We start from the raw sequence: 24,293 nt of genomic DNA on the forward strand, positions 1-24,293 counted from the left end.
AAGCTTTCAGAACGCTGTTCCTTCGTCAGGTGAGTGGAAAGTTCTGATCAGAAACAGGGCACATAAAGGCACACCCAGTTGACAGAATACTGATTAGGATGCGAGTCTTTACAGCTAATCAAGTCTTAACGGTGCAGACAGTGTGAGCGGAGATAGCATTAGAGATGTGTGTTGTCTCCAGACAGGACAGTAAGTGAGATGTTGCAAGTTCAGGCAAATCATGGGGGGTTACAGGTAGTGTGACATGAACCCAAGATCCAAGGACGGCCTCAACGTGGATCTTGGGTTCATGTCACACTATCTGTAATCCCCATGACTTGCCTGAACTTGCAACATCTCACTTACTGTCCTGTCCGGAGATAACCCACATCTCTTTGCTTAATGCTTTTGCTTAACCTTTGCTTAATGCTATCTCCATTCACATTATCTGCACCTTTAAGACCTGATTAGCTGTAAAGACTCACATTCTAATCAGCATTCTGTAAACTGTGTGTGCCTTTATATGGTCTGTTTGTGATCAGAACTTTCCACTCACCTGACAAAGGAACAGTGTTCTGAAAGTTTGCAGGTTTACTATCAAATAAACTTGTTGGTCTTTAATCTGGTGTTGTGAGACTTCTTAATGTGTTTATCCCAGTCCAACACCAGCACCTCCACATCATACGCTGACCCACAGGAGGTCAGCCGGCCTCTCCCGTTAACCCGGGACAGGCAGTGAACACTCAGCAGCCAAACACCAATAAGGGAGCCTCAACATAAAGGACCCACAGAGCCAGGAGCGGCCCTAGCAAGAGGAGAATGGGGGCGGCACCAGAAGGCGAGAGGACTGGGTGGGAGGAGAGAATAGAGGGCCAGTGGGAAGGGGGAGGGGGTCAGTTGCCAGGGCTACACTGAATTTGAAAGCCGAAGCCACACGAGTGTTTAAAGCACGAGGATGAAAATGTTAATGCCTGGGCCAAATTCCATAGAGTCCCTACAGTAGAAAAGGAGGCTGTTCGGCCCATTGGACCTGCACTGACTCTCCCAACCAGCATCCCACCCAGACTCATCCCATCAATCTAACACCATGACCATCTTTGCACTGTGGGAGGAAACACGCGCAGACACGGGAAGAATGTGCAAACTCCACACAGACAGTGACCCAAGCCAGGAATCGAACCCTGTCGATGTGAGGCAGCAGTGCTAACCCACTGTGCCAGCCACAAAGCGAGCTCAGAAATTACAGCATTGGCTGCAAAGCAAATTGAGACACTGTGCAATGTATCATCTTCCTATCCCTGTGTGCCCCGCAAGGCCAGTGTACCTCCCACAACATACCTTGTCGTGATAAGGCCCCAGCACTATCCAGCCACAGAAGCAGTAACCCATGTAGATAACAGCCACACAGCAGCAGAACCGGATCACATTGGGGAAAGCAGCTCGCAGAGTCACAATGAGGATCTGAGGAGAAAGCAGTGTCAGTTCAGGAACCCAGGCAGACAGTGACGCACACCGCGACAAAACACATGAACTCAGATAGCACTCCTTCCAAAAGGGGTAAATATATTACCAAGGGGCAGCGCTTAACAGAAAAACGGGAAAGTCAGGATGGAGTTTGAAAGAAATCTGAGATTTGGAAGGAAGGAGGGAAACGAGATGTTAGAGCTCTGGACAGCACAAGTCCAGGAGATTCCACTGGTCTGGGAGTGAGTGCAGTTTCACCAGAGAGGGACTGGAGCTAAAAGGGTTAAATTACAAAGACAGGTCGCACTGGGAGAAGATTGGAAATGATTGAAGAATTGAATGGAAATGATTGAAGAATTTGGAAAATGTGGAGAGTGAGAAACACTTTCCCCTGGCAAACAGTCCAGGAAAAAGGAGCAAAAACCTTCAAATTAGAGTTAGTGTGTTAAGGGAAGGAGATGGCCTAGTGGTATAATCGCTGGACTATGCAGAAACTCAGCTAATGTTCTGGGGACCCGGGTTCGAATCCTGCCATGGCAGATGGTGGAATCTGAATTCAATAAAAAGTATCTGGAATTAAGAATCTACTGACGATCATGAAAACATTGTCGACTGTCGAAAAAATCCATCTGGTTCACTAATATTCCTTTAGGGAAGGAAATCTGCCGTCCTTACCAGGTCTGGCCCACATGAAGGAGCAGTGCACCGAAAGCTCGTGACATCAGATAAATCACCTGTCGAACTTTAACCTGGTATTGAGAGACTTTCTACCTGGCCTACATGTGACCCCAGAGCCACAGCAATGTGGTTGACTCTCAACTGCCCTCCAAGGGCAACTTGGGATGGGCAATAAGTGCTGGCCAACCAGTGAAACCCATGTCCCACACGTGAATAAAAAGGGTGATGACAGCTTCACATCAGCGAGTGTGGGAATTCTGATCCCACTGGTGACCAGCTGAACAGTAAAGGAATTAAGGGTTACGGTGAACGGGCGGGTAAGCGGAGCTGAGTCCACAAAAAGATCAGCCATGATCTTATTGAAAGGCGGAGCAGGCTCGAGGGGCCAGATGGCCTACTCCTGCTCCTAGTTCTTACAGATCAAAGCCAGGATTGAGAGATTTGAGAGAGGTGTGTGGAATAAAGCAGGGTCGACGAGGTTAAGATACAGTTCAGTCTTTGTCTGATTTGAACAGTGGAAAATGTACCATCAGGGTGAAGCGCCTGCCTCCAAAGGCCACAGTCTAATCTCTTGGTTTGATGACAGTTCAGGTTGTACCACGTTCTGCGGTGATGCACAAAGTTGACACTTACATTATACTTCTGAAAGAAACTCAGGTAGCGAATAACTCCAACCCAAACCAACAGGGTTGAGGTTCCGAGTAGAATACTGCAAACGTCATAGGATGCAAAATTCTGAAAAATAAACCCAGAGATTCATAATGGGTGAGGGTTGTTAAGGTGTGGAACAGTGAGTGCTTTAAAAAAAAACATTTCAATCGCTTAAATTGCAAAGTTTACTGATAATAAACCAAGGCCCAGTTTGCTCTCTCAGCGATAACCTGCTCACTTGTTCCAGGCACTCACCACCCTCTGTGTGAAAAAATTGCCCCTCTGAAACCTTTTGTATCTCTCCCCTCTCACCTTAAATTTATGCACCTCTTAGTTTTAGATTCCCCTGCCTACGGGAAAAGATATTGACTATTTGCTGATCTGTGCCCCTCATTATTTTATAGGCCTCTATAAGGTCACCCCTCAGCCTCCTACTCGCCAGAGAAAAAAGTCCCAGTATATCCATCCTCTCCTTGTAACTCAATCCATCAAATCCCGGTAGCATCCTAGTAAATCTTTTCTGCACTCTTTGTAGTTTAGTAATATCCTTTCTATTATAGGGTGACCAGAACTGTACACTCCTCTCCTTACGAGAGACACTGCGCCAAGATGTTTCAATATGATCGAGGTACTTTGTAAAACTTTACTGCACTGAATTTTGCAACGATAGTTACAGTACCACAAGGCTCCACCAGGCAGCAGTGTGGATCACAACACCACACTCCACGTTCCATAGACTCTCCACTGTGCAGGAGGTGGCCATTTGGCCCATCAGGTCTGTACCAACTGTCCGAAAAAACATCCCATTGAACACAATTTATGGAGTCACGTTTTAGAATCCAACATAGAGACTAGGACATTAATGATGATGATCAGGCAGGATCAAAATGGTTCACCTGGTGAAGGGGCAGCGCTCCAAAAGCTTGTGATACCAAATAAACCTGTTGGGCTTTAATCTGGTGTAGGAGACTTCTTACTGTGCCCACTGCAATCCAACACCAGCACCTCCACATCGTGCATCAGAAGGAAAAGCAGAGCAGGACCGAAGGGCTGAATGGCTTACCCCTGCTTTGGTTTCTATGTCTCTGCCCTGCCCTTCACTCTAAACAGTCTGACAGGTTTTAGTCCAACCGATTTATTTGATAGTAAACTCACAAGCTTTCGGGGTTAGTCTCGTCAGGTGAATGGAGAGTGCTGACAAAGGGACTAACCCCGAAAGCTTGTGAGTTTACTATCAAATAAATCGGTTGGACTTAAACCTGGTGTTGTCAGACTTTTTACTGTGTTTACCCCAGTCCAACGCCGGCACATCCACATCATTTCATCACTCTCACACACCTCACACCTAGTGGTAGCACAGTGGTTAGCACTGTTGCCTCACAGCACCAGAGACCTGGGTTACTGCTGTGTGAAGTTAGCACATTCTCCCTGTGTCTGTGTGGGTTTCCTCTGGGTGCTCCGGTTTCCTCCCACAGTCCAAAGATGTGCTGTTTAGGTACACTGGCCGTGCTAAATTCTCCCTCGGCGTACCCGAACAGGTGCCGGAGTGCAGCGACTAGGGGATTTTCACAGTTACTTCATTGCAGTGTTAATGTAAGCCAACTTGTGATTAATAAAAAAAAACTTTAAAATTTTTTTTTAAAGTCCCACCCTATCCACATAACCATACACATTTACCCCATTAATCCAGCAAATCTGCACATCTTTGAATACTAAGGGGTAATTTAGCATGGCCAATCCACCTAACCTGCACATCTTTGGACTGTGGGAGGAAACCAGAGCACCTGGAGGAAACCCCCACAGACATGGGAAGAATGTGCAGACTCCACGTGGACAGTGACCCGAAGCTGGAATCGAACCCGGCTCCCTGGCGCTGTGAGGCAGCAGTGTTAACCACTGCCACCCATTCGTTCAGCCGAGCGGTCGCAAGCGCTACCCTTTCCAATTCTAACCGTCCCAGCACTTGGGGAAGCCGGGGTCCAGGGTGCATTTCGGACAAATTACCTTGGACTCGATTCCTATCTTCATGATTGTCCCCAGGAAGGTGAAAATATCGCTGACAATGAGCAGGATGTACCAGCCATTGAGGAACTCCATGCGGGTGGAACATGACACCTCCTTCCCGTGCTTGCGTTGGAAGAATTTCCCAAATTCCTGGGGGTGGGGGGAAGGGGAGAGAGAGAGAGAGAGAGAGGGGGGGGTTACTCTGCGATCCATGGTTTTAAATCTCTCGGCACATCAGGCTCACCCAGTGATCCAGGACGAGGGCGGTACGAGAATGCCAGATCTGGGGGTGGGAAAGTGTCAAAACTCTGCCGAGATGGATGGACAACACAGAGGTATCACATATTCCTTCAGGTGGGGAAATCTTGTCTACATTGGTCCTTGCCTGATTCTATTAGGTTAGCCCTCAAAACCTTCTTCCATAGAATAAAACCCTGCGTAAGAACATAAGAAATAGAAGCAGGAAGTAGGATATCTAGCCCTTCGAGCCTGCCCCGTCATTCAATAAGATCATGGCTGATCTGTCGTGGCTCAGTTCCACATTCCCGCCCTCTCCCCATAACCCTTAATCCCCTCGCTTATCAAAAACCCATCAACCCACGTCTTAAAAATATTTAGTGAGGCAGCCTCCACCACTTCAACGGGCAGAGAATTCCAGAGATTCACCACCCGTTGAGTGAAGAAGTTCCTCCTCAACTCTGATCTAAACTGCCCCCCCCCCCCCCCGCCCCCCCCAAATCCTTCCTTGAATATATGCATATCCAATCCTTCCCTATGATCCCAGTTCTAGTGGTATGCTACAGAACCTTTATTGCACCCTCTCCAGGCCCCTTACCTTCCTCCTACAACGTGGAGATTGTTTCAAATGTACAGTTTCAATCTACTTTAGTCAAATGACAAGCACGTGGGTTAGCAGGTCAGCCAAAGGAAGATTTCAGTCAGAAAATAACTGTAAAAAGTCTAGTTCATTAGATGGTTAGATGAAACAGGAAGAGAGGTTTGCATGGTGCACAAACATTAGCTTAGCCAACACGGCACTGTCCATCTCAGAACCACTGAATCAGGCAAAGTGATAATATTGTCACTGGACTAGTAATCCAGAGACCCAGGGTCATGTTCTAGAGGCCAAGGTTTAAATCCCAAAGAGAAGTATAATAGAAACAAGAAGCAGGAGTAGGCCATTCAGCTCTTCAAGTCTGCTCCGTCATTCATTCTGATCATGGCTGATCAGCAAATTCAACATCCTGATCCCTCCCTTCCTCCCATATCCCTGGATCCCTTTAGCCCCCAAAATGGTGACCATCAAACCATTGGTGATTGTTGTGGAACCACATTCAGTTTACTGATGTCCTCTCGGGAAGGGGCCTTTCGGGAAGGGAATCTGCCGTCTTTAGCCGGTCTGGCCTACACGTGACTCCAGAGCCACAACGATGTGGTTGACTCTTTAAATGGCCTCTGAAATGGTCCACAAGACACTCAGTTCAAGGGTGAGTAGGCACGGGCAACAAATATTGAGAGCAACAGCCCATGAATGGAAAGAGTTATCCTTGATCCCGAGGAGATATTACAGAAGCACACTGTGCCACCAGATGCAGCTCCCCGTCGCTCACGCAGATCCTTCTTTAAAGATGTGCCAGAACACACTTAGATTTAAAATCCACCATTTATGCACAAACATTTTCCAAATCATCTTGTATAAAAATGTTGGATAAAACTCCCAGTATGTGGTATTTCCCAACAATGTGCAGATATCTCCATCTGCTAACAGAATCATAGTGTTCCGAATCGGAATCTGCACAAAGGGTCATACAGATTTACAGCATGGAAACAGCCCTTCAGTCCAACTTGTTCATGCTGCCCTTTTCTTTAAACCACTAAGCTAATCCCAATTGCCCACATTTGGCCCATATCCCTCTATACCCATCTTACCCATATAACTGTCTAAACGCTTTTTAAAAGACAAAATTGTACCCACCTCTACTACTATCTCTGGCAGGTTGTTCCAGACACTTACCACCCTCTGTGTGAAAAAATTTGCCTCTCTGTACCCTTTTGTATCTCTCCCCCTCTCACCTTAAACCTATGCCCTCCAGTTTTAGTCTCCCCTACCTTTAGGAAGATATTGACTATCTAGCTGATCTGTGCCCCTCATTATTTTCCAGACCTCAATACGATCGCCCCTCAGCCTCCTACGCTCCAGAGAAAGAAAAGAGTCAAAGACTGATGAATATTCTGAAGCTCTTGGATGACAGGAGTTCACATAGGACATGGGAGCGAGTCAGAAACGCAAGGGGAGAGCACGCGTCTGAGACTGACACACACACGCACGTGAGCTGATATAGCCCATGAGTTCGATTCTGGGTTCCCGCTGTTGCCACCCCACAGTACTGAATAATAGAACCCTGAGCGTACTCACATGTTGCAGCATGATCCCTCGGATAATCGATCTGACGCACAAGGCAAAAGACAGCATACAGAGTAGAATGACAAATATGTCAAAGATCAGTCGGCCAGCATCGCTGTTAGCTGTGGTGGGGGTCCGGGGATTGGGGTGAATTGGAGAGAGAGAGAGAAGTAAGAAGCTTTTAAATGAACAAAAATTTGAAGTATGAATAAAACCAGTGTTAGGCCTTGATAAACAGAAACGTGTGCAGCCTTTCAGCAACTCTCCAATTTCAGGTTTCAGAGGCTATTAGGGTTCACATGTGTAGTACTCAGAGCTGCCACTGGGACTTCAATAAGTGAGTCACCCGCTTAAAAATAAAATGTAACACCCGGTACAGTTATCCACACTAAAAAGGGGGCCACCATTTGGCCCAAGCAGCTCTCAACTGGCCCGTCGAGTCTACACCGACAATAACCAATAAATCCCACTTTCCTGCACTTGTCCAGTTGGAGCAGTAAATAACGCAATAATCCTGGTTAATAGAGCAGCATGGTAGCACAGTGGTTAGCATTGCTGTCTCACAGTGCCAGGGATCTGGGCTCAATTCCCGGCTTGGGCCACTGTCTGTGTGGGGTTTGCACATTCTCCTCGTGTCTGCGTGAGTTTCCTCCAGGTGCTCCAGTTTCCTCCCACAGTCCAAAAGATGTGCTGGTTAGGTTGATTGGCCATGCTAAACAAATTGCCCCTTAGAGTCGTGAGATGCATAGGTTAGAGAGATTAGCAGGTAAATATGTAGGGGTATGGGGGTAAGGCCTGGGTGGGTTTATGTTCAGTCCAGACTCGATGGGCTGAATGGCCTCTTTCTGCACTGTGGGTTTCTATGATTCTATGAATGTCTGTGTGTACATTCTTCCCATGTCTGCATGGATTTCCTCCAGGTGCTCTAGTTTCCTCCCACAGTCTGGAAGACCTGCTGGTTAGGTGCATTAGCCATACTAAATTCTCCCTCAGTGTACCCAAACAGGTGGCGGAGTGTAGCGACTAGGGGATTTTCACAGTAACTTCACTGCACTGTTAATATAAGCCTACTTGTGACACTCAAATACAATTTTAAAAATAACATAACCTCCACTATTCCAATGGCAGCAGTAGGCTAGCCAACTATTCCCATACTCAGGCTCCTCAACCAGAGCCCTGCACATTTTTTCCTTTGCATGTACTTACTCAATCCTCTTGCAAAATTTACAACTGAACCTGCTTCCACCAATAGGGCAGGTAGCGCAAAACCTGGTTCATACCTGGAGAGGCCGTTTGGAGCCAGGCTGGGGTCCAGTGCAGGCTGGTCCCTGGAGGAGCTGGGTGCAGTGGGAGAATGAAGCTTCCAACGAGAGGGGCAGAAGGGTTAGCGGGGATAGTAGGAAAAGCCTTTTCATCCAGAGGGCAGGAGGGGCCTGGAGTTCACCAAGTTGAGGAAAAGTTCAATTTCTTTAAATGATACCTGGGTCTGCATCTGAAGAGGGGATCTCATAAAAACTTATAAAATTCTAACAGAATTAGACAGGGTGGATTCAATGGTGGGGGACTCCAGAACTAGGGGTCATAGTTTGACAACACGGGGTAACCCTTTTAGGACTGAGGCAAGGAGAAATTTCTTCACCCAGAGAGAGAGTAGTGAATGTGTGGAATTCACTCCCACAGAAAGTAGTTGAGGCCAAAACATTGTGTGGTTTCAGGAAGAAATTGGATACAGCCCTTGGGGCTAAAGGCATATGGGGGAGGGGAGGGTGAAGGTCAGGATATTGAATTTGATGGTTAGCCATGATCAAAATGAGTGGCAGAGCAGGCTTGAAGGGCCAAATGGCCTACTTCTGCTTCTGGTTTCTGTGTTTCGTAAGTGCTGTGCGTTGCAAGGCCACAGACTGGGTTCTAAAGTAAAGATTATTTATTCGTCATAAGTAAGGCTTACATTAACGCTGCAATGAAGTTCTAGAATGTTGCATTAGAATGGGTGGCTAGAGTTTATGTCTGTCGCAGGTATGATGGGGTGAAATGGAATTGGGTTAAATATTTTATGTGCAATGGAAGCTACACAGCACGGGAAGTCAGTAACAGTCCCAGTTTCTATGAATAACTGTTTTGTAAATGTTTAATGTACTCAAGACTAATGCTCAAAATAATGCTGAAGTGGCAGTAAATTCTACACTTTGAATCTTTCCATTAAGCTAGAGCTGCCCAAACGCCCTTCAAAGTTAGTTGTCAAAAGTTGCCAAGGCTGGTTGGTAGGGATTAGAGAGTAGTGGTGGGGGTGAGGAAGGAGAACTAAAGAATGAATTTAATCGTCAGGGATATTTAGCAACCTACTTTTTCAATGACATTTTTGGAAGAGGAATCAGGTGTCAATTATCAGTCACTTAGACCATCGTGAAGCAGAGACTTAAAAGGGGCCTCCCAGTTGGAGACCCAGTGCACCGTTGCTGCCTCACATCGTCAGAATCTCCTCTCCCATCTGGGAAGCCCCCAGTTAAGACGTTTAAACTGAGGCCTAGTCTGCTCCCTCAGATGGGCAGGCAGCTTGTGTGCAACTATTTGATGTGAGGAGATTTCAAGAGTGTGTTGCTATCTGAAGCACTTTGGAATGTTGGAACGAAAGATGTCTTATAAACACGAGCGTCTCTGTATCCAGCCTGGTTTCCACTGGGAGTAGGGCTGCATACAGCCGGCTGGTCTCACGGTTCGTGTGTACTGAGGTGAGGAGGAGACATTCCCCAGGATCTCTAAGTTATGAATGGCCGCCTGGGCAAGGTGGCATTGGGCTGTCAGTGCCATTGGAACCATTATGGGAAAGTGATGGCCCAGGGGTATTATCGCTAGACTATTAATCCAGGAACTCAGTTAATGTTCTGGGGACCCAGGTTCGAATTCCGCCAGAGCTGATGGTGGAATTTGAATTCAATAAAAAATATCTGGAATTAAGAATCTGTTGATAACCATGAAGCCACTGTCGATTGTCAGAAAAATCCATCTGGTTCACTGATGTACTTTAGGGATGGAAACCTGCCGTCCTTACCTGTTCTGGCCTACATATGACTCCAGAGCCACAGCAATGTGGTTGACTCTCAACTGCCCTCCAAGGGCAACTAGGGATGGGCAATAAACGCTGGCCCAGCCAACAACACCTATGTCCCACAAATAAATAAAAATGATGTGCCAGCATTTGTGGGAGGAGAACCGTTACAAATGCAGGCAACTGGATCACACAGAAAGCAGAGGTCCTGTGTTATCGCTGCAGGGATTAAATCCCCCCCTCATTCTTTTGATGGCCAATTACACTCTGGCTGCACTGTGAGAATGACCAATCCTCAGCCATGGGCCACAGTGGGGAGTTTTGGCAGGGTAGCTATGACCCAAAGATAGCTTCACGGACACCATTGTGGTGTCAGAGTTACTGAATGATCAGTTGCAGAAACCCAGACAAGCAGAGACTTACAGCCGAGGAGGTAGCCTTTTGGCCATTATCTCTGTGTTACAGCAACTAACCTATAGTGTCTTTAGTGTCAGGAAACATTGCAAAGGGTTTCACAGCAGCAATATAAAACAACGTACGATATCAAGTCATAAAATCTTGGTCAAAGAATCAGGTTAAAAGCATCTGAAAGGAGCAAGTAGGGGAGAGGTAGCAAGGTGTATCAGATATTCCAAAACTAATCATCCTCTCACATACTTTTCACACAACCAAACCCAAACTAATCCCACTGTCCAGTATTTCCCCTTAGCCTTGCAATAATCCTAATCCTGCCAACCCACACTCTCCCCATATCCCTGTATCAATCCCCAAACTAATCCCACTGCCCTGTCCTCTCCCCATACCCCTGTATCAATCCCCAAACTAATCCCACTGCCCTGTTCTCTCCCCATACCCCTGTATCAATCCCCAAACTAAAATGCCTGTTCTCTCCCCATACTCCTGTATCAATCCCCAAACTAATCCCACTGCCCTGTTCTCTCCCCATAGCCTTGTGATAATCCTCAAACTAATCCCACTGCCCCACTCTCTCCCCATAGCCATGTATCAATCCCCAAACTAATCCCATTGCCCTGCTCTCCTGATAGCCCTGTATCAATCACAAACTAATCCCATTGCCCCACAGTCTTCCCATAGCCCTGTGTCAGTCCTCAACCTAATCCCACTGCCCTGTTCTCTCCCCATAGCCAAGTACCAATCCCCAAACTAATCCTGTGCTCTCCTGGAAGATGTGTTACCCATTTAAAGTTAGCAGAATTCTGTGTTTACAAGCTTGTTTATTAGATATCCTCACCATATCCAAAAACACTGGGATCAGAGCACTCATTAATGATCACATCATTATCGAGGGTGATCTTTATCCGGCCACTGTGAGCCTTGTTATCAAACAGGATCTGAAAAGCAACAGAAAGCATTCATCACAATTTCTTCATCAAATGTTCCCAACACCACAACCCCCTTTTCCCCACCCTACACATCTAAATATGCCATCGAGCGAGGGGAGATCATGGATTCTGTCTGCCCCGAAATGCTGCACTTATTGTTCAAGAGTCCAAACAGCCAGCTGTTCAACTGCAGAAGGCATCACAGCTACACCTGATCCTGTGCATTCACTCAGCAATAGCCAGGAGTAGGCATTAGTGGAAAGCTGGATGATGCTTCACCTCCTCTGCAGCTCAAAGAGTCCACCTGTTTCCCCCAGTTGAGTTCAGCCAAATCCACTCGCAGTGGGGGTGAAATCTGCAGACTTGGTGCTGGTACACCCACACCTTGGATATGGAGCTTCAGGACTTTGACCCAGTGACAGAATGTAGTTATAATCCCAAGTCAGGGTGATTTTTTTAGTTTAGTTTATTTATTAGTGTCCCAAGTGGCGGCTTACATTAACACTACAATGAAGTTACTGTGAAAATTCGGCCAGTGTACCCGAACAGGTGTTGGTGTGGCAGCTAAGGGATTTTCACAGTAACTTTATTGCAGTGTTAATGTAAGCCTACTTGGGACACTAATGTATGAACTTCACTTTTAAACTTTTCAGTTTGTTAGTCACAAGTAAGGCTTCCACTAACTCTGTAATGAAGTTACTGTGAAAATTCCCTAGTTGCCACACTCCGGCGCCTGTTCGGCTACACTGAGGGAGAATTTAGCACAGTCAACGCACCTGAGCCAGCACGTCTCTTGGACTGTGGGAGGAAACCAAAGCACCTGGAGGAAACCCACGCAGACACGGGGAGAACATGCAGGTGATGGTGTTCCCATGCCTCTGCTGCCCTAGTCCTTCTGGGTGATAGTGGTGGTGGCGGCAGTGGGAGTGTTTGGAAAGCTGTAACCACGCAATCATTGTAAGAAGTCTCACAACACCAGGTTAAAGTCCAACCAGTTTATTTGATAGCAAACTCACAAGCTTTTGGGGTTTGCCCCTTCGTTAGATGAGGGGCAAACTCCAAAAACTTGTGGGTTTTCTATCAAATAAATCGGTTGGACTTTAACCTGGTGTTGTGAGACTTCTCACTGTGTTTACCCCAGTCCAACGCCAGCACCTCCACATCATGACCACGCAATCATAGCAGAGCAGTGAAAGAGAAAGCTATTTAGGGCTTTGTGGAAGCTTTCTGCCACACTGCCAGTTAATTCCTTCACCATTGCTCCATCACGTGAGCAGCTGAACCAGCTCTTACTTGCGTTAACACGCTAAAGAGATTAACACTGGGTTCTGCTTGTGCAGGGAGAGGAACGGGTTACTCACAAAACAAGAACACGGATCGTACTTACTAAAATCTGAAACGTGTAGCAATCCGGGATTTCGTGATTGATAATGGTCTGAATGTTTATGGCTTTCAGTTTAAACCTTATGGAGACATCTATAAGCCTGAAAGCACAAAAGCAGAATGGGTTTAAACAGGCTGGCTGCGAGTGTCTTTTTTAAAACCTTTGCTCGCCTGCTGTTGCCCAGTGAGTTTTCACAGAGAAATGCTCAGATTCTATCCGTGGTCTACTCTGACAATACAGGAGGGGGTCAATAGAGCAGACCAGCACAGTACAGGCCCTTCGGCCCTTGATGTTGTGCCGAGCTATATCTGAACCCAAGATCAAGCTCTCCCACTCCCTGTCATTCTGATGAAGGGATATCCCTTTGTCCTTTAGGATCCGTCTACATGCATTGGGAGTTGAAATGAAGATCTGAAACAACCAAGACTGCTAGGGAATGAAGGAGGTTACGACAGCTGCCAGGAAAGCAAATGACATGCGGTGGAAGCTCTTGTAACGGTTGCAGACCAGCTGGACAATGAGAGAGTGGAAGCTTTTCCAGTTGATGAATCTCATTGGCAGGTCACTTGGTGCCTTTATGGTTGCAGTGATAATGATGTGCACTTGGGGAATGTAAAGACATTGGAGAAGCACAATGCCCACTGTTCCTGCCATGCCACATCTGCACAATGGTTAGCACTACTGCTTTACTGCGGGTTCAATTCCAGCCTTCACTCATTGTCCGTGTGGAGTTTGCACATTCTTCCCATTTCTGTGTGGGTTTCCTCCGATAGTAGTCATGATGCGGAGATGCCGGCGTTGCACTGGAGTAAACACAGTAAGAAGTCACAGTAAGAAGGTGCAAACCCCGAAAGCTTGCGAGTTTACTATCAAATAAATCGGTTGGACTTAAACCTGGTGTTGTCAGACTTCATACTGTGTTTACCCCAGTCCAACGTTGGCATCTCCACATCATGACTACCATCGACACTGCAAACTGCCGGATCCAATTAGAGAGGATTTCCAAGGAAGGGGCAAACCCTGAAAGCTTGTGACTTTACTATCAAATAAATCGGTGGGACTTAAACCTGGTGTTGTCAGACTTCTTACGGGTTTCCTCCACGCAGGGACTCAAACTAGCTTTGCCATCAGCAAGTTAGTATAAATGAAAAGATGTCAAGGAAGGTCAGGGTTGGGCTTGGTGATGATGTCCATCCCACAGTCAAACACAGTCTGATAGCTATTAAGTTTATTTATTAGTGACAAGTGAGGCTTACATTCACACTGCAATGAAGTTACTCTGAAAATCCCCGAGTCGCCACACTCCAGTGCCTGTTCAGGTACACTGAGGGAGAATTTAACATTGCCACTGCACCTAGCCAGTGTTTCAGACTGCGGGAGGACTCTGGAGCACCCGGAGGAAACCCACACAGACACAGGGAGAACGTGCAGACTCCACACAAACTCCAATAACTGACTGCATCTGAAGCTTTTCCAGCCATTGAATACACTATCTTAAAGGCTGGTGAAGACACACACCACAGTAACTTTAGGAAAGTGAATTGGAAAACTATCGGTGAAGTGGGGTGGGGGTTAATGGTCAGCGTTTACTTTGTTCCAGGTCGTTTTATTGGCCCCACTTGTGGTTAGGGTTCAGTGCTCTCACCACTGCGGCCCGGGTTCAATTCCCAGACAGGGAATGAAGACTTATTTGGGGAGGCACGGTGGCACAGTGGTTAGCACTGCTGCCTCATGATGTCAGGGACCTGGGTTCGATTCCTGGCTTGGGTCACTGTCTGTGTGGACTCTCGCTTCACCTGACGAAGGGACAAACCCCAAAAGCTTGTGAATTTACTATCAAATAAACTGGTTGGACTTTAACCTGGTATTGTAAGACTCCTTACAGTGTGGACTCTACACAGTTCTCCCCACGTCTGCATGGGTTTCCTCCAGGTGCTCCGATTTCCTCCCACAGTCTGAAAGGTGTGCTGGTTAGGTGCATTGGCAGTGCTAAATTCTCCCTCAGTGTACCCGAACAGGTGCCAGAGTGTGGCGACTCACGGAATTTCACAGTAACTTCATTGCAGTGTTAATGAAAGCCAACTTGCGACTAATAAACACACTTTAATTTTGCTTTAACGGTGGCAGTTAGACAAAGGAGAAAACGCAGGTTAGTAAAATCCAATTTCTATTAAAGAGCTAGCAAAGGCACAATGGATCAAATGGCCATTGCGCTTTTTTAATACCCAGGTGGCTATATTTAAGTGAACCCAGACTAGCCATTCAATAGTGTGAGAAACATTATTATCTCACAAATCTGAGCAGATATCAGGGCCAGTTAATCCCCTTCTGTGCCCAGGAGCCGTGGGTTGAGTTTTAGCATCAGGGTAAATGCAGACTCTGGTCAGCTAGCTCAGCACAGACAAGGAGCTGAATCTGGAGCTTGGGATGCAGGAGAACTCTCACAATGAACAGTGTTATTTATTCAGTGAGACATCAGTGACTTACAAAACAGGGACTGTCAAACTCAGACACATTATCATCCTCAGACACAAAACACACAAAGCAAACAGTTATTTTGCACAAATCTGTGATGTTGCAATAAAGTATAATTATTAGCCAGCTCCAATTATTTAAATGAGAGAGATTTAAATGTCCTCTGTCATCTAAAACTAGTGCAATCAGGCTAGGACTCTCATTTTCCCACTTCAAGGTTCACTTAAATCAGATGAATGATCTTTGATGATCTTTAACAGTTACATTCCCTGTTACTCCTCATTCTCTCAGGGCTACAGGTCCCTTCCTCCCTGAGGGCACTAGCTTACTGGGGTCAGGTCCCCCATCCCCTGCTGGTGCAGATTCACTCTGGGACTGGGCCACAAAATGCAGCTCACATTGGTGCCAATGTCACAGAATCACTACAGTGGAGAAGGAGGCCATTCAGCCCATCAACTCTGCACTGACCACACTCCCACCTATCCCCATGACCCCATACATTTACCCTAGATAGTCCTCCTGATACTAAGGGGCAATTTAGCGTGGCCAATTCACCTAATCCGCACATCTTTGGACTATGGGAGGAAACCGGAGCAGCCGGAGGAAACCCACGCAGACACAGGGAGAACATGCAAACTCCACAGACAGTGACCCAAGCTGGGAATCGAACCAGGGTCCCTGGCGCTGTGAGCCAGCAGCACCAACCGCTGTGCCACCCATTGTTCAAGACAGCCCAAGACAAAATATTTTGGGAGATTTTCCAACGGATGCACCACACCCTGTCCTCATTCAGCACCGGTTGTGCCAGTTAATGTAACACACGCCAGGGACTGAAGCAGGCGTTAGCTCGGTCTGCTTCACCGCAGGCCAGTACGCCACTAACGGATATATCAGCAGCAATACCAGCAACGGCTTACCATAGGAACACTGCACAAATGAAACCCTTCACACCTCAGCTGTCCGAGTCTACTTGCTTTCAGAACTCCAGCGTGGTGTAGTAAGACAGAAAGGAAAAGGGCTACTACAAGATTGGCAGACACTGCTCGGGCTTTTGTTCAATAAATGACATGTAGAATTCACTTCATCAATGGGGAGCAAGTTTGTTAGTAATTGTAATTAGGTGTTTTAAATACTTTGTAGTTTTTAAAGGTACATGAAATACCTTTAATTGGTCCAAACATATAAATATATCTTCTATACATTTTTAGAAATTAAACAAAGATACTTTGATACACAGTTAGAGTGCCCTTTTGATACCAAAACCATGTTAGATACATTCCTTTAACGCGCCCAACTGTTGGAAAGCCATAAAGGAGACTTAATTGCCTTATCAGAAACAGCTGATACAAGAGTGAGTTTTAATAAAGCTGCCTTCACAGTTTCTAATCAAAACAGAGTCAGAAAGTCATTAATGTCTTAGCTAACGAAAAAGTTATGGTAGGGGGCTTAGCAGGAACTGACAAGAATTAATGGTAACATAATGACACCTCTTGAAACTGTAGGTAGTGATAAAAAGCTCAGTCACTGAACTGATAAGCACTATATGTGTTTCATTATGTTGGCAATAAACAAACTTATCAGGGCTATAATTGGGAAATACCCTGAAGGCAAGATGAGTTGATCAAATCCCTTAGAGATTCAGTTAACTTCACTGACAAGGCCACAAAATACTAATGGTTTTTGTAGTCCCCCCACCTCCCACTTTATCCATTAAAGGATGCCCTTGTGAGACTGTTTTAGTGAGGATGTTTTGTGAGGCTGCTATCAAAAATAGAGACATGATGTCTGACTAAGAGACTACGGGACAGGCTTAGGGATGATGTATTCTGGTATCCCACGAGGTATCATGAGCTCATAGAAAAAATACTGAACCACCCTGATCTGTTGGATCAACACGTAAAGTATGTCATTTGTAACACTTTTGATTGGATTGAGGTCAACTGACTGTGAGCTGCAGAACTGTATAAACCAGGATGATTTTCTTTGTCCGGTGGATTGGGGTCTCTGGCCCATTGTGTCGAGAACCTACCCCCCTCGCTAACAATCAGGCGGTTAAGTATCTTGTGTTAATGTGCGTTTATGTTGAAGTCAAACTCGGAAGTCGAGATTTCGACAGTAGAAAGCAAAGTCTCGAGTAAGCTGGGCCTGATTAAGACGGCAGCCCACTACAGCTCCCCCTTAGGAGCAGTTGCCAGGCTGGCTCCCACACGATGTGTATAAGTTAAAACGTGCCATCATCCCTGAGGTATTAGCTCTGTCAGGCTGAGTTGAAAGCCATCAGTACACACAATCGAGCAAAGAAACAGGAACTTCTCAGACTTGCCAAAGAGGAGTTAAAAAAGCAGGAGTTACGACAGTAAGTGACAGAAACATGAAATCTATAGCGAGGGTCAGCTTCTTCAATAACGCCCTCTGTCTGTAGATTTTTTAAAAATATGTATACATATTGTATATAAAAATACATATCTAGTTCTTAGACCTGGGCAGATAGACACTGACAAAATAATTTAGGAGAAATAACTACTCAGAATGGATAGAAACTCGCTACTACACGGGGTTGTCGAAGAGGAAGCTGGACAAGTCAAAGGGAGAAAGGGATAGCAGGCTATATAAACAGTGTAGCCACAGTGTAGACAAAGTAGATCAGGAAAGGCTTTGTGTGGAGCACTAACATTGGGATAGACCAAGTGGGCTGAACAGGCTGTTTCTGTGCTGCAAATTCAACATCATTTCATTAAGTGACTGGTCACAAGACAAAGGCAACCAGCATTGCCATGTACTTAAAGTTTATTTATTAGTGTCACAATGGCTTACATTAACACTGCAATGAAGTTACTGTGAAAATCCCCTGATCGCCAAACTCTGGAGCCTGTTCGGGTCACACTGAGGGAGAATGTAGCACGGCCTGCACACCCTAACCAGCACGTATTTCAAACTGTGGGAGGAAATCGGAGCACCCGCAGGAAACCCAGGCAGACACGGGGAGGACATGCAGACTCCACGCAGATAGTGACCCAGGCCAGGAATCGAACCCAGGTCCCTGGCGCTGTGAGGTAGCAGTGCTAATCAATGTGCCACCATGCCACCTATGACACAGAGAAGGGACAAATACTGCAAAACCTCCTACACAGACATACACAAGTCGAACAATAATATACAGCCACATCAGCATTTACCCTTCCAGCCAGCAAGTAATGTTAATCATAATTACGCCCCCCCCCCCCCCCCCCCCGACCCACCTAGTCCCCTTATCTAATCTCCTCGGGAATCTTTACACAATTTCTGCTTCAACAACTAACCTTGGGAGTGAATCTGTAGCTATACATTGTGAAGAAACCTCTTCTGCCTTGGGTCAAAATCTTCAACTGCTCTGTATAGCTGCTTAATCTGAGCAGCCTGTTTATATCCTGACCCACCCTTTCCTCAGTGGGTGTGGCACAGCGGTTAGCAGTGCTCTCTCACAGCGTCTGGGACCTGGGTTCGATTCCCAGCCTGGGTCACTGTCTGTGTGGAGTTTGCACATTCTCCCCGTGTCTGTGTGGGTTTCCTCCGGGTGCTCCAGTTTCCTCCCACAATCCGAAAGATGTGCTGGTTAGGGTGCATTGGCCCTCAGTGTAAATTCTCCCTCAGTATACCCGAACAGATGCCTGAGTGTGGCAACTAGGGGAATTTCACAGCAACTTCACTGCAGTGTTAATGTAACCTTTACTTGTAACACTAATAAATAAACTTTACAGCCATCTGAGAAGTTGGAATACATTTAGCAACACTGCAGATCTACACTGCACCCTCACAAACCTCAATATCCTTCCTGTCCTGCAAAGGCCAAAGTTGCACACAACACTCGAACTCAAGCATCGCACAAACTTAACCTCTTGGCTCTGAACATTGGCAATTCAGAACCAGTCAAAGCTGCACTCAACATAATAATCACAAATGTTGTTTTAACACAAGGGTGACATTACTTGTAGAACTTCAGTGTCATGTTCCTGTACTTTGGCGTCCCTCTGGGGTCGATGTGTGAGGCGGGACTCACATTCACACACTCTGCAAGAAAAGAAGCAGAATTACCGGCAAGAATGTTAGAATTCCATTGCAGTAAAACCATTAGCCTCACCCAGCATTCTTAACGAAATGTTAACTGCATTAAGGGTAAGGATACACAAGCAACGACTGATTACTTTAAGCTTCTATTTTCTTCACAGTTTGTGTGTTAAAATTTAAAGTTTATTCATTAGTCATAGGTAAGGCTTACACTAACACTGCAACAAAGTTATTGCGAAAATCTCCCTAGTCGCCACACTCTGGTGCCCGTTTGAGTCAATGCACCTAACCAGCACTATTGGGAGGAAACCGTGTTTTGCTGCAGTGTCCCTTTAAGGAGTGGTTTGTTAATTTTTTTTTATAAGTGTATTCATTAGTGACAAGTAAGGTTGCATTAACACTGCAATGAAGTTAATGAGAAAATCTCCCCCAGTCGCCACACTCCAGCGCCTGTTCGGGTACACAGAGGGAGAATTTAGTACGGCCGACTGTGGGAGGAAACCGCAGCACCCAGAGGAAACCCACACGGACACTGGGAGAAAGTGCAGACTCCGCACAGACAGTGACCCAAGCTGGGTCCCTGGCGCTGTGAGGCAACAGTGTTCTAACTACCGTTCCGGTGTGTCGCCCTTGCTTGCTGCTGGTTTACCCAGGACTGTATAAACAGAGACTTGCCTACCAACATATTCGGCTGAAAATACGCAATCTCACCAACTCTTGGAAGCCAAGCAGATTCAGGCCTTTTGACCAAGATCGAGCCCAAGATGGGGTGCAATGCCATGGGGAGTCCCAGCTTGGGTCACTATCTGTGTGCACATTCTCCCTGTGCATCCATGGGTTTCCTCCAGGTGCCTCCCACAGTCCAAAGATGGGTGATTTAGGTGAATTGGCCATGATAAACTGTCCATTAGTGTCAGAGGGATTAACAGGGTAAATATACAGGGTTAGGGCTGGATGGGATCATTGTCGGTGCAGGCTCGATGGGCCGAACAGCCTCCTTCTACACTGTAGGGATTCTATAATCCAGACGGGAGGTGGAAGAGGGTATGTTTGGAGTGTGTGGGGTCTGTAAAAAACCATACTGCTGCATTTTACAACTGAGAACCAGGTTGTAGTGGCTTATATTGGGCCCTCCACCCTCTTCAACCCAGTCCAAATCCACTGCCTCCTCATTAGCTGCCCCAACTATCTCAACTGCTGACATACTGGGGGGGGCTGGATGCAGTTTGTACCCATTATTTATTAGTGTCACAAGTAGGCTTACATTAACACTGCAATGAAGTTACTGTGGAAAATCCTCTAGAATTTTAAAGCCTGCCAGGTGGGAAAGAGACGGTTTCCGGCTTGCGACCTGAAAACTTCACGTGCCACAGCCCTCGAATCTCTCACCTGTGATCACCTGGGGGTTGATGTTGAAGGTGTCATTTGCGGGGCTGATGCTGCCCTTCTTGTAAAAGCGCTGACACAGCTGCAGGGCGGTGTGATTCTCATCTCTGTCATACACATAGGCGTAGCGACCCAGAGACATATCTTGCAGGGCAAGGTACTGCAACGAAAAGAAAGCATTGTGAGTGAGCCGCACCGCAGTTGCTCAGGATCCACCCGGTGGGGTGCAGGAGCAAGCTGCTGTACTCATCAGGCCGTCAAGCAATGTGATAACTGCGGTCAATACCCGGGCACACTATTTAAAATCGCCTCAACAATCAAGAGAGAAGCACTCGAGGGGCACTTAGCAGGGAAGAGAGCACAGTAAATAAATAAGCAGCTTACAATTCCACGGCAATTTTCATAATCCCAGGACTTGCCGAAGCACTTTCCAGCCAACGAGGCATTTCTGAAGGCCTTCACAGTTGTAGTGTAGGAAATTAAGCTGCCAATGTGCGCAACTGGCTCCCATAAATGGCAGCAACTAACATAACCTGTCTTAATGATCTGATCGAATGATGCTACTTGAAACTCTCTTCGTAGAATCCCTACAGTGCAGAAGGAGGCCATTTGGCCCATTGACCAACCACAATCCTACCCAGGCCCTGTTCATGTAACCCTACACATTTACCCTGCTAATCCCCAACACTAGAGTCAATTTACCATGGCCAATCAACCTAACCCGCACATCTTTCAGAGTGTGGGAGGAAACCGGAGCGTCCGGAGGAAACCCATGCAGACACGGGGAGAATGTGCAAACTCCACACAGACAATGACCCAAGGCCAGAATTGAACCCAAGCAAAGCAATGGGTGATGCTCTATTTCGAAAGAGTGCTGGGGCACCTCATGCATCCACTGGAGAGTCATGATGTGGAGATGCCGGTGTTGGACTGGAGTGGGCACAGTAAGAAGTCTCACAACACCAGATTAAAGTCCAACAGGTTTACTTGGAATCACAAGCTTTCGGAGCGCTGCTCCTTCATCAGCTGAGAGGGCAGACAGGCCTTCTGCTATCTCCTGAAAGATTGGGAGAGTCAGCCTGTATTATTTACTCAATTGAGACGTGAGTCTTAAATAGGTTCTGGAGCTCTCGCAATCCATGTGGCAGAATTTTAAAATTTCAGCGACTTTGTTACAAAGAGCCGGTGGAGTGGAGGGCAGCACGAGGGGGAAAGCAAAGCAATGGGTGATGCTACATTGCTCCTAAGGCCACAAGACGTGGGAGCTAAAGTAAGCCATTCGGGCCAGCAAGTCTATTCTGCCATTCAGTGAGATCATAACTGGCCTGATCTGATGTGATAATCCTCAACTCCACTTTCCTACCTCATCCCCATAACCCTCAATTCCCTTACTGATTAAAGATCCTTTTATCTCAGCCTTGAACATAATAAGACTACACAAGACTCCTGCATTGCTCAAGGTAGCAACAAGATGTGCATGGAAGCAGAATGTACAGGAGATAAGAACCCAAAGAGGCTCTAGGGAGGAGATTATCACAGGGTTTAGGTTCCCCCCCACCTTTCTTCCACACTTTCCCGACAATGCTGACTCTCTCCTCACTGTTTGGCCAAGACCACTCTCTGCCTGCATCTCTCAGCCACTGTAAAACATCTCACAACATCAGGTTAAAGTCCAACAGGTTTATTTGGTAGCAAAAGTCTCTATCTTTCGGAGCGCTGCTCCTTCGTCAGTTAAGTATTTTGCTACCAAATAAACCTGTTGGACTTTAACCTAGCGTAGTGAGACTTCTTATTGTGTTTACCCCAGTGCAACACCAGCATCTCCACGTCATGACTACCATCTTACAGTCACTAGCAGGACAATGACTAGAGATGGGAACAATTCCTCCTGGATCAGGTTCAGTTACGCGATGCACAATCTCATCAAAACCAAAAGCTTTTAAGATTTGGCTCCAGCCCCCAAAACACTGCCCCATCCCTTTGACTCACCACTGATGACGGTGGCACAGTGGTTAGCACTGCTGCCGCACAGCACCAGGGACCCGGGTTCGATTCCCGGCTTGGGTCACTGTCTGTGTGGAGTTTGCACGTTCTCCCCATGTCTGTGTGGGTTTCCTCCGGGTGCTCTGGTTTCCTCCCACAGTCCAAAAGACATGCTGGTTAGGTGCATTGACCCAAACAGGCGCCACAGTGTGGCGACTAGGGGAATTTTGCAGTAGCTTCATTGCAGTGTTAGTGTAAGTCTTACTTATAACTAATACATAAACTTTAACATTGCTTCCAGTTGCCAAATCCTCAAACTCTGGAATTCTCTTTGATTTATCATTGTCACATGCATTAGGAGCAACACTTGGAAAGCTTGTGCTGCCAAATAAACCTGTTGGATTTTAACCTGGTGTTGTGAGATTTCTTACAGTGTTGTTTCTTGCGCACAATACAGACAAAGAATAAAATTTATAGAGGGGGAAAGGTCTTCATCCCATGACAAATACCGGGTAACCCTTCCTAATATCCTTCTAAGGTTCACTGCCACTTTTATCCTTTCTGGCCTGGAGCTCTGGGAGTTTTGTTCCTTTACGTTATGGTTGAGGGATGAGTGTTGGCCAGGACACTAGAGACATTGCCGCCACTCCTCTGAATTCTGACAAGAGACTTTGTTTTTTTTTAAAAATCCACTTGAACATACAAATCACATCCCAAACCGTACTGTACTCGAAGACATTTTGCAGGCTAGCGTACAAATCCTGGAGTGGGATTGAAGCCCTCAACTTTGTACCTCCAAATGTAACAAGCTGAAACTGTTTCGAGCAACATAATGCTCTGGAGAGCAGTCAGCCATTTTGCTGCAAAGGGCTCTGTGATTTTGGCCAACTTCATTACTGGGTCAGTTAGTCACTCTCATGCAGTCTCTTATTGACTCGAGCTGGGGAGGGGGATGTCTTGATGTGGAGATGCCAGCATTGGACTGGGGTAAATACAGTGCGAAATCTCACAACACCAGGTTAAAGTTCAACAGGTTTATTTGGCAGCACAAGCCACTAGCTTTGAGTACTGCTGCTTGGTCAGGTGAGTGGGAGTTCTGTTCACAAAAAGGGCATATAAAGACACAAACTCATTTTACAAAATAATGGTTAGAATGCAAATCTTTACAAGTAATCAAGTCTTAAGGGTGCAGACAATGTGAGTGGAGAGAGTGTTAAGCACATGTTAAAGAGGTGAGTATTGTCTCCAGCCAGGACACTTAGTGAGATTTTGCAAGCCCAGGCAAGTCGTGGGGGTTACAGATAATGTGACATCAACTCAAGATCCCGGTCGAGGGGGATGTCTCACTGGATTCCAGCTCTGATTCATTAGGCAACTACCTTGTCTGGCAACTAAGCATGGGATAAAACCGGGGAAGGGCTGGACCTGGTGCTATTGGGATTCCCACCATGA

At 46.4% G+C, this 24,293-nt stretch overlaps 1 protein-coding gene across 1 annotated transcript in view; it reads right to left on the reverse strand.

Moving 5' to 3' along the window:
* mcoln1a (mucolipin TRP cation channel 1a) overlaps positions 1-24,293 on the reverse strand; it is a 50,450-nt gene that overhangs the window by 8,087 nt on the left and 18,070 nt on the right. The window contains exons 4-11 of the mRNA XM_080216501.1: positions 20,862-21,018; positions 19,394-19,475; positions 12,957-13,053; positions 11,479-11,578; positions 7,193-7,302; positions 4,777-4,926; positions 2,755-2,856; positions 1,318-1,440 (exon numbers count right to left, since the gene is read on the reverse strand). Coding sequence (XP_080072627.1) covers positions 1,318-1,440; positions 2,755-2,856; positions 4,777-4,926; positions 7,193-7,302; positions 11,479-11,578; positions 12,957-13,053; positions 19,394-19,475; positions 20,862-21,018 — 921 coding nt within the window. The remainder of the gene's footprint in view (positions 1-1,317; positions 1,441-2,754; positions 2,857-4,776; positions 4,927-7,192; positions 7,303-11,478; positions 11,579-12,956; positions 13,054-19,393; positions 19,476-20,861; positions 21,019-24,293) is intronic.

The sequence above is a fragment of the Carcharhinus amblyrhynchos genome, chromosome 33 (genome assembly GCF_965287045.1).
Source record: "Carcharhinus amblyrhynchos chromosome 33, sCarAmb.v2.hapA, whole genome shotgun sequence".
In the NCBI taxonomy this organism is placed as follows: Eukaryota; Metazoa; Chordata; class Chondrichthyes; order Carcharhiniformes; family Carcharhinidae; genus Carcharhinus; species Carcharhinus amblyrhynchos.